General features: G+C 41.8%; 1 protein-coding gene across 2 annotated transcripts in view; it reads left to right on the forward strand.

The window, feature by feature from the left end:
- The window catches only part of PCGF5 (polycomb group ring finger 5), a 125,375-nt gene extending 117,094 nt beyond the window's left edge, over positions 1-8,281 (forward strand). For both annotated transcript variants that reach the window (XM_040485845.1, XM_040485846.1), the window contains one exon: positions 2,554-8,281. In XM_040485845.1, coding sequence (XP_040341779.1) covers positions 2,554-2,601 — 48 coding nt within the window. In that variant the 3' untranslated portion in view covers positions 2,602-8,281. The remainder of the gene's footprint in view (positions 1-2,553) is intronic.
- Positions 8,282-11,214: the final 2,933 nt, after the last annotated feature.

Consider the following 11,214-nt stretch of genomic DNA (forward strand, 5'->3'; position numbering starts at 1 on the left):
TTATGATTCTTTTCTACAAAGCTATTATGTTCTTCCTTTAAAAATGATCAAGGATAGGGGCGCCTGGGTGGCGCAGTCGGTTAAGCGTCCGACTTCAGCCAGGTCACGATCTCGCGGTCCGTGAGTTCGAGCCCCGCGTCGGGCTCTGGGCTGATGGCTCGGAGCCTGGAGCCTGTTTCCGATTCTGTGTCTCCCTCTCTCTCTGCCCCTCCCCCGTTCATGCTCTGTCTCTGTCCCAAAAATAAATAAACGTTGAAAAAAAAAATTTTTTTTTAAAAAATGATCAAGGATATTAAATGGTGTCAAAATAAGTTACGGAATTTTTAAATGGAAATTAAAATTTTACACGGACAAAATGATTTACCAAACAATATGTGTAGCTTGATTACAGTCTTGAAAAAAAAATATGTATACAGACAGACCAGAAGGATAGACACTAAAATAATTATGGTAGTTATCTTTGGATGGTGGTATTTAAGTGAGTTTCCTTTTTTCTTGGTGCTTTTCTGTATTTTCCAAATCTATCATGAAACCACATTCACTTTTATGATAAAGATTTTTTACGAAAAGCAGTACATCAGTCAAGGTCGATGTGATTTATCGCTTTCCAAAGTTATCACATTTGAAATGGATACTGTGGGAGTATCTTTTATTTTAGCACATGATGAGACTGACGACTAGCAACTCTCCAAGTAGGCCCATTTGGGGCAGTCGCTCAACACTGTGGGGTGGTGCGCCACATTCCCTGATACTAAGCACAGCGCTGTTTTACTTCAGAAAGCAAACTGAAATACAAATAGAACTTAAAGTAGATCTTAGTGGTTCCCAGCATTGTAAAACACTTCAGTAAGATTAAACTTCAGCTGTCATCATAGAACAAACACAAATGGTTACTTGGAGAAAGCAAACCATTTTCAACCAAAACCAGAAAATCCTGACCACCGACAAGCCATTTTACTTCCCTCTCTGCCTTCATCCCAGTAGAACTGCTGATGGATTCTTCTATATATTATGAAGGAATTCTAGAATGAGTGCCTTAATCATTTGCAGAAAGCGTGCAGACTCCACAGAGTCCGGGATGGAGAACAAAGCTAGGAAGGTTGTTGTGGCGGAGGGAGGGCAAGCCGTGGGCTGGGCCAGAACAGGAAGAAGATCCTACCCTACTGCAGAGTGTAGGGAGTCTGGGTAGCAGTCTCCACAGCTGGCTCAGTTTCACAAGACCCAGGGAGTTTTTTAAAATGCACATTCCTGTTTCTCCCAGATACTGTCATTCAGAGGGAACAAAGTTTAAATAAAACCAAGTAAACAAAATATAAACCAAAATAGATTTAAGACCGTGGAAATCTTGAGACACTGTGACTTTTACTCCAGCCCTCAGAACTGGTGGTGGCATCCCCCTACGTCCTCAGCTAGGAAGAGCAAGACCTAGAAATTTCCATTGCCACCTCCAGTCCCATCCTGAGCTGAATGGCTAAAGACCAATGAGGAGTTTTCTCAGGATAGAACCTAGCTATACGGGCAGAAATAGTCCTTTTTAGGATTATAGAGCCTCAGCCCACCCCTTTCACCTGTATGAAAGAGTACACAATTTCGTGGCCTGGATTTTTGTGTCCACTTACGCTGAGATGAAGGGGAACCATCAGTGACAGTCTCAGCACTTTCTTGGTTTCATAAAAGGAGCTTCTCAATGAAATTTCACTTAAAAGGGGGAAATCTGAAGCTTTCGGGAAGGGAAAACCAGTGGTTCTCCAGACCTGACTTTGTGATGTTAGGTTCTGTATGAAAAGGTACAATAGCAGGTGAAAACAGATACTGAAGTGGCAATGTGGCCTATGCCTTTTATGCCCAGGAAGTAGTTTCCTCTCTAGTCTGTTGATGTAGGGATACCTTGTCTATAGTCACAGCAATGAAGAACAGTCCGTACCTTTCAGTTGTGCGTCCACCCAGAATATATAATAGTATCAAGTGACTGTTGAAAGGAGGTAGCAACCCGAATGTTCCATGTAACAATTCGCTACTTGTTTTTCAGTTTTTAAAGGACCATTAGAGTTTCAATGCTAAAAAAAAAAAAAAAAAAGTGTCAAACTTACCAGAAACAAATGTGATTTGTGAAAACTACCCCAGTTTCATAGATTCATAGCAAGAGGTCTCTGTTAATTTGTGACTCAGCGGGCCCTCACAAACAGCAGTTTGGGCCGAATGCAGCCCCACGAGGTGCATGATTGAACGAACACCCTCAAGCAGGGCACAGAGCCTCCAGTCCTCCCTATTACTTTCGGACGGCTCATACCCGGCCAGCGTGACCTCGTGAGCCTTTGAACTTGACCTTTGTTACATATCAGAGAAAACTTGCCTGATTCTAGAAAAATAATGGTAATTTAAAAATAAAGCATTTTAACGGTAACTAGTCTTTAATTGTCATAATCACTAGTAGTACTAGGAAATATTGTAAATAATAATCCTGCATTCTTAAAGGCTTTTGTATGTAATCTATATTGTTTTCATTTTTCATATAAACACAGTCTTATTCATCATCATGTTTTTATTTTATAGTCCTACCCCATGGTATTGCAGTATCGACCAAGAATTGATTTCGGTTAGACCAAGGGGCCTAGATCCCACGGAGATGACTCCTGCACTCTTTGTTTACTCATCAGCAGATCGCACAGGGAACGGTGTGTGGACGAGAGGGACACGACCAGATTTTCAGCATGCAAATAAGGCCATTGTCTGTCTCTAAATTGTCAGTTGCATTTATGTTGTTTCTATTAAGAGTGAACCAAGTGCCATTCTGCTACTGAATCATCCGCATACGGTATTTGTGCTGTCTCAGTGTACAAGTCGTGGTTGCAATCAGCTACGGGTGCAGCCACGATTCAGCCTCCCGGATATTTTGCTTGCCTGTTCCAAGACCGTTCTAACGTTTGATTACACTAGTAATATGACTCAATCTGTGTGGTGTTGCAGTTTTCACATACTTAATATTTTATTAATTTTTGTTTAAATAGAGTACTGTACAAGAAATAATTATTATATCTTGAAGTTATTTTGTATGGGAAAGTATTTAGAAGAGTGGTTTTTGAGCCACGGTCCTGTTCTAAGCTTTTTCTGTGTGAAATAGTTCACTTTTGAGTGTGCAAGACTTTGGGGGAAGAATTCCAATTATTCTCGTCATTAGAGCACATTATAGTTGTAGACATGTTAAGTCCTCCAGCTGTGTGGTCTACCTACCATTGCACAAGGAGGCATGCTAGCCCTCCAGATTGAAAGTGTGTGTGACCGGGTGGACCACTGAAGTCCGATTCAGAACCACTGGAAAGGTCGACAGCTGGCCACACTTACTTCTAACAAAATTACTGCATCAGCAAGGTCGGTCTTTCGTAATGCCTTATGACGAGCAGGTGCTGCTTCGTGAAACATCACTGTGTAGCCCGTTCTATGTATGCGTCATTCTATTGTGGCTCTCATTTAATGAGTAGAATGTCTCTCTTTTTAAGTTGGCCTTAGGTGTGTGTCATTGTGGCATGCAGAGGGTTATGATGATTTTAAATATTAGGATTTTTAGAGCAGATAACATTAGCTATTTTATGGATTTTAGAAGTCTCAAGGCAATTATAAATTAAAACTGTTACCTATCGCAGCTCCAAACCACATGCGTCTAATAGAGTAACTGCAGTGTAGTAGGTGAACATGCTAACCCAAATTAATGATTTGAGGAGATTCCATTTTAGATCCTGTAGTCAGCAGGGGGAAATGGGATTGTTTTATACATAAACTCGTTAAGGTCAGAGCTGGGATAATGTCCTTGATTTTGCAGTTTTGTTAAGTCTTCCATTCATTTTGAGATTAGTCTGCAAGTCAGAGAAAGTCTCATTACCTGAAATTATGTGAAGAACTTCGTTTGAAATCTTTAAATCGACAGTTGTTTTCAAAAAAACTTATTTGGAAATTAAGTTTTGTTAATTGCCTCAAAATAAACAAGTTAACCTCCGAAACTTAGTAAAAGTCTTGAAAGCTAGGAAAAACTGTTTTAGAAATCTGACACGAGCACAATCTGTGTGTTACACACATAGTTTTTATACTGTATACATTGTAGACGTGCTACATTTTCCAGTAAAATGTATCACGGATTAATGCCTTCTGAATCTCAAAATGCTTCTTAGGAATAAAACATTGTACAACTCTAAAAAACACATACAAAATACAGCTAAATCTTGATGCATTTCACACTATAAAAGACTGAAACTTCCTAAATTACCTTTTCATGTGTCATTGTTTCAAGTCAGGAAGTCTCTATCAGAGTTTTCTGTCGTTATTGTTTGGACTTTTGTGAAAAAGGTTATGGCAGTGCTTTCTTAATTTCATTCTGTTAGATTCTGTTTGTGCCTGGAGGAACTCAGAAGCAGAATTTAAAAGGCAGATTATTGTGAACTCTTTCAAGATGGTTAGAACAGACCATTACACTCAACCAAAAACAGCATCTACTCTCTAGCTACAGAAATTATTTTGCTGTGCTGTGAGATCCAATTCCCTGACATCCCTAGGAAATTCTAATATTATAAATTTGTCACATCTAGGTCAGTGATTAAAATAGTTTTTTACATATGGAAGTTAACTAACTCAAAATGAATTGGGAGTGCATTTTAAAATAAAACCACAAATGAGACCTGTGTGTTTTGGGGTCCCCAGCCAAAACTTAGAGCCTTCAGTGAGTTTTAGACACATGAGCTCTTTAAGTTGGGTCTGTTGCTGCCTCATCACATGTAATTTTACTGTTTTCCAAGGAAATATGTAGGAAGCAATTATGGAATTGAGAATCGTTTTATGTAAAATTCCTTTATTCACTGTTCACATGTTAACATTTTTATGGAAATGCAGTGGAATATGTGCCAAAACATGTGAAAGGAAACCATAAGGGAAGCAGGGCATCAGTTGGCATTTAGGGAAACGTACAGTTTAGGACCATCCTGAGTGATACAGCATTACTATTCAGAACTGTAGACTTCTTCAACCCGCCTCTTGTGGTATATTCAGCTATAATTTCCTAAGTATGGGACTGCTTTCATGTCTGAGCAATACACTAATTATCCCCTAAGTCAGCTTAAGGAATTTGCAAGAAACCAGATACAAGAAACATATACAGGTGACTTTTGCAGTTAGTTTTATAAACTTAGGGTGCTAATAAAGCTCTTACATAAGTAAACTCTAGGAATAATCCTCTGAATCTGCAAAACTGGAGAACAAAACTCAATTAAATTTGTTTAAATTTGTTGTCTCTTAAGCAAGAAACCGAAAGAACTTTACCTTCCATAAAGGACTTTGTAATCGCTTTTCTCTGCCCTAGGATGTCAGAGATATAAGAGGGCCAAGGAAGCTTGGATATAAAGAAGGACTGTGGTTCATGCATACCACTTTAACTGAAGTAATCACATCAGTTAACAGAAAAATCAGAATATGGCCTTTTCTCTAGATGAATGGAATACTTTTAAGAGGTATAAAAAATAAACTAAAAGGCTCACTGATGAGGTAGGATAAGGTCATTCAGTCTGGGGTGTGGGTACTTTGGGTAAGGTCTTTTAACTACTTTTAGAAAAGTGTATTATTTATCCATTGAAAAATCTGTCCCATACTCAACTACATTATACACTAAAATGAAATCCAAATTTAAGTGATTCTTGAAGGGGGAAAAGTGTGTTACATAATATTGTCAACTCTTTAGCTTTAGTGAAATATTTAAGAGAAAGTGCCTCTTTTGCTAAAAGTGCATTTCTGTTTAGATTTGCTGCATAACTTTTGAGTTCTCTGTACCTGTCTCTTATGAATGGTTTTATATCCAAATAGGCACTCATAAGTGAGAGTAATCTCTTTTTGAAAGATTTTCATAAGAAGTAGAGATCACCAAAGACATTCTACTGTTGATTAACAATCATGCTAGAGAGACAGTTTTAACAGTTTGGAGGGTGGAATTTTTTAGGTTGCAATTTAATTTTATATAGTTAGGCAATAACCTTAAGTAACCTTAACTGCTACAGTATCACCAAAGAAAGGCTTTAAACTGATTTTTGTGGTGAGATCAATCAAATGTAGGTTTTTCTTGCAATAATCAGAGCGCACTTCCTCTCCAATAATGGCCCTTGTTTTTCCAGCACCATCTGACAGGTCTTAGGAAATCCTCAAAGGTGAGAAAGAGATAAAGCACCACAGTTAGCTCCCCCTTTGGATGCAAGTGGGAGAAATAGATCCTTTGAAGAGAATATTGAAATTGAGATTTTAAAGTTTAATTTGAGAAGCTCTTTAATTCACTTCATTAGAGTCCATATCAACAAAATTTATGCTTATTTGGTTCCTGGGTTCTTAGTAAAAGGAGAAATTTCATTACAGACAGACTTTGGTAAAAGTGCTGACATGCTTACTTGTATAAGAAATAGTACATTCTGTTGGACTTACCTAAGTGGGTTGTTTTTTTTTTTTTTGTATTCAAAAGCAAAGTTTTCATAAAGGCTGATTTTTTTTTCTTAAAAAGCAACTCTTTGTCTTCTTTCTTAGTGATTACCTTATTGTGATTAGAATGTAGCCATACAGCCAAATTTGGCAAAATAAGTCCCAGATCAAGAGCATATACATCAAGTTAGGCACTGCCCATCCGCCGTTCTCCCTGGGAGCTTACGCTGTGGCCACCTTGAAGGTCAAACTCACGTGATGCAGCCTGATAGGCCACTGGGTCAACCTCCTTGGATGCAGTCTGCCACATACTCTGGTTTATCGTAAGGAATCTTCCCTCCGGCTAAGCTTTATACCAGTAAGATGTTGGTTGTAGGAATTGCAAAAATGAATCCGTTTGCCATAACTTTAATCTTTTGGATTAGAAACAAAAACGTGAAAACGCTATTAATACTGTAAGACATAGATCCTTACAGTAAGGAATGTAACATGCCCGCCAGATCTGGTCTATGGAAAAGTCAAAAAAGATGATATATACTAGAGATGCAGAAACCCTTCGAAAGCACAAAAACACCATCCAGTTCTGGATTCACTTGGCGTACCTAGGTCTGTAGTATTTTTGATGGAAAAACTTCAGACTGAAAGGTCATTAAAATGTACTTCTACATTACAGGGTTGTCATGGTTTTCTTTTTCCTAAAACAGAGGTATTTTCCCAATAATTTAAAATGATTCTCTTCCTAGGGAAGAGCCTTCACAAATGGTATATTTACTCACTATCCTTAAACTGTATTTGCAAATAGAATTAAAATGCTTCAGCACTTCCTTTTCAGAAAGTTATAAAACTTTAAAATAATTTATTTTAAATGCTCATTCAAATATGTATACTCATTGTGCCCCTTTTTCTAGGATTCAGTACTGAGACATTATTCAGAAATGCCTTTTAATTTTAATTGTCTTTAAATATAGAATCAAATGAAAGATCTGTTAAAATACTGGGTCTAGTTTTCTTCCATCTTTCAGAGCTTCATGGAATAAGAAACTAATCTAGTACAGACGAAGATTAAATATTTCTGGGCACATTGTACAGACAGTAAACAGATCATCTATCCCTAGACTGCACCTCAGTCCACTGGAGCAGAAGTTCTACACGTTAGAAATGTAATGGGATCAGCCTCACATTTTGGGGGGGTCGGTTTTCTTTTGCTGTATTTTTTAGAATGGGGATGGGGGCCTAAGTGTCCTTACGAAGCTGTGGCCCACGACGAGAGCTTGTGGGAGAGCGCCAGCCTTCAGCTGCGTTCCTGTACTTGGCGACAACAGCAAGCACCAGAGTTTGGTAGAGTAGCCCTCCCATCAGACAAGACCGTCACAGGATATACTGTATAGTTACGTTGCTAATTTTCCTTTGAAATATAAAATATTTTAAGCTTTTTTTGTCAAAAGTGGTAACATCTTAATACAAATAAAAACCTTTTTGTGGTTGTAAGATTTAGCTTATAAATCATTCAAATTGAAGTGAAAGATTACCAGGTCATTGTTAATGACTTCGTCTATTAAGAATATATGTATTTTTGTAAAGGAAAAGCACTTGTAGATATTTAATCAGTACAAGATATATGTCTGTTTTGCAGAAATAAAATGCTGCTTAGAGATTCTCTTTAAATATTTTTATTTTTGTGCTCAAATGTATTTTCTGTTGATCTATGGAATGTTCTGTATAAAGCTGTATGGTTGTACCGTTGGGCTAGATTCTTTTGTTTTTTAAAATCTGGACTTAGCCGAGTATATTTGACCATGTTAAAAATAGTATCTTTGTTATTAAAATTCTGATTGCATAATTTCTTGTTGCCTGTCATCCTTAATATTAGTGGTTGTAGACCGCAGCCTCCGTTAATTACTGCTGTGGCAAAGTTTATGACAGTTTTGAGTATCTGAGATGATAAATCTCTAGAGGTTCTCGAGCTGCTTAGTTTTGAGACGGTGGGCTGTCCCCAAGTAATACTTGAGGCCTGCACACACACGCACACTTTAGAACAATTTATTTTGTTAGCTTCATCCAATCGAAATAACCCTTCGAAAGGAACTGTCAAAGAAAGGCCCACGTGAATTGAAAGCTGCTGTCGTCGGCCAGTTAGAGAAGAGTTTTGTTTTATTAATACATCCGTAGGTTCTCACCCTAGGAGTTCTGGTTAGGCTCGCGTCAGACATTCAGGTCCGGAAGGTTGCGGTGACTCCGCTCTCTTTCCCGTCGTTACTGTGGTGCCTGAGCTCTGTCTCCTGTTACACCGTGGTGCTCCCCGGCGCCACCGGGCACACAGCGAGACATGGGGAGTGGCACCCGCTGAGCAAGGCTGGACTCCTTCCTTCCGAGGCCGTTGCAGAATGGGAACAAACACGGAGCCCCGTGCGTGGGAAGTGCTCAGAAAGGCAGCACAGGTTACTTCGGTCACGTGTCACTGGCCGCGACTCACTGCCACAGCCGCCCCCCCCCCCCCCTCGCTGAGGCGAAGGCCTCCGGGAAGGCCGGGGGACGCGGCTAAGCCACGTCCCAAAGGGAAGAGATCAGAAACCTGCTGATCGGGGTCTGGCAAACCTCCGTGTGAGAAAAGGGGTCGCGGTTTCCCAGCTCTTAGAAGCGTTCTGTCAACACAGGCTCCGCTCTGATCTTCCCACTGGTTTAGGAAGGTGTGGAGACGTCTTGTTCTCCCACGAGGCCTGAGAAGCCGGGGTCAGCCCCTGCTTTCTACGTGACCGGGGGATTTGCAGGCAGTAGTTGGCTGGAAACCACACAGAACCCTGCCGGGCACCCAACCCCCTGCCACGGAATGTGGGGCGCCAGGACCGCCACCGTAACAGCCAAACACAGAATCATGTCCAGGAGAGAGAAACAGACGACAAATGACCACCACTAGCTCCGACCCACCAAAGCCCTGCGCCTCCTACAAAGCCCAGTTCCGATCCAGCAACTCAGGCGGGCTTATCCGGACCACTCCCTCTTCTCTACCACTCAGCGCTCCCAGTGCAAGCACAGCCATGGGCGTTTGTCCTCCCACTAGATGGTGAGCATGGGGAAGGATGTTGACAGCCGTCGTTGGATAGCCCCACGCCCGCGCGACACGCCCACCCCATGTAACTGGCACCCACCAAACCACAGTGGAAGAATCCAGATTCTAGAAAGAGGCAATGCTGCTGACAGAGTCTCCAGGTGTCCCTCCCCTTCTTACAAGGACACCAGTCATACTGATTGGATTAGAGCCCCACCCTCATGACCTCTTTTTTTTTTTTTTAATTTTTTTTTCAACGTTTATTTATTTTTGGGACAGAGAGAGACAGAGCATGAACGGGCGAGGGGCAGAGAGAGAGGGAGACACAGAATCGGAAACAGGCTCCAGGCTCTGAGCCATCAGCCCAGAGCCTGACGCGGGCTCGAACTCACGGACCGCGAGATCGTGACCTGGCTGAAGTCGGACGCTTAACCGACTGCGCCACCCAGGCGCCCCTCTCATGACCTCTTTTAACTTAATCAGCCCTGGAAGGTCCTATCTCAAAGACTGTCACATTCTAAGGCAGTGGGGGACAGGGCTTCCACACAGGAATACGGGAAGACACCCTTCAGAGAGCCATATGGTGGCCCGCAGACCGGGGTTCAAATTCAGGGTCACTGTTGTGTAACTTTTGGCAGTTTACTTAACCCGGCCAAGTCTCTTGTTTCCTCGGGGTAAAGCACAACCGCCCCAACTCACCCCATAGGTTTGTGGAGGAAGAGTTGCCTTGGCGCTCAGAGCGACCCCAGAAGGAACAGGGACAGTTCTCCATGTGCTCGCGTGCAGATCAACCTGGGTTACATCCGTGTCCTCCCCGTTGACTGCAAGTATAATGCAGTCAATTCAAATCTTGGGACACCTGGGCGGCTTAGTCAGTTGAACATCTGACTCTTGATCTTGGCTCAGGTCACGATCGCACAGTTCGTGAGTTCAAGCCCCACATTGGGCTCTGCGCTGACAGCACGGAGCCTGCTTGGAATTCTCTCTCTCCTACTCTCTCTGCCCCTTCCCTGATCACATGCTTGCCTTCTCAAAATAAATAAACTTAAAAAAAACAAAAACATAAAACCTCACATCTTGCTTACCTAGAGCTATTTCAATCCCACGGTAGCTCACAAAACTCATTCCCACTGAATGTGCTAATCCACGAAGGATCCAGCACAGAATCTAGCACATAGTAGGCACTTTACAGATGTCTTCCTTTTCTCTCACACCCATGTAATCAGCAGAACAAAGCTATTTTGGCCCAATTTTAATGGTGTGAAAGGGAGTCTAAATAACTCACCATCCACAGAATGTATTTGGGTCTCCAACACAGGACTTCTTTGTCCGAGGGGGATTCTGCTCTCAGAGGCACGGCCTGGGTCTGAGGGCTGAGACATGCAGGGAAGTTGTGCTCAGGCCCTCGGAGCCCCTCCGGGATGGCCCACATACAGGGTAAACACTTGCCAGCCAGTGTGTGCCTCAGACGACACAGCAGGCACGTCACTCCTGTGTTCGACACACTGTTTGAGCACCCACTGTGTACCAGGTGCTGTGCGGGGCGCGGGGATGTAGGTGGTGAGCCGAACAGGTGCCACCCTTGACACTAATGGAGCCTCCAGTATGGGGAATAGAGAGATAGTGAACACACAATAAATAAATACACAATAATAAGAACACAGAGGGGCGCCTGGGTGGCTCAGTCAGTTAAGCATCTGACTTCGGCTCAGGTCATGATCTCACGG

Source organism: Herpailurus yagouaroundi, unplaced genomic scaffold (genome assembly GCF_014898765.1).
Source record: "Herpailurus yagouaroundi ecotype Mexico unplaced genomic scaffold, PumYag 163, whole genome shotgun sequence".
Classification (NCBI taxonomy): Eukaryota; Metazoa; Chordata; class Mammalia; order Carnivora; family Felidae; genus Herpailurus; species Herpailurus yagouaroundi.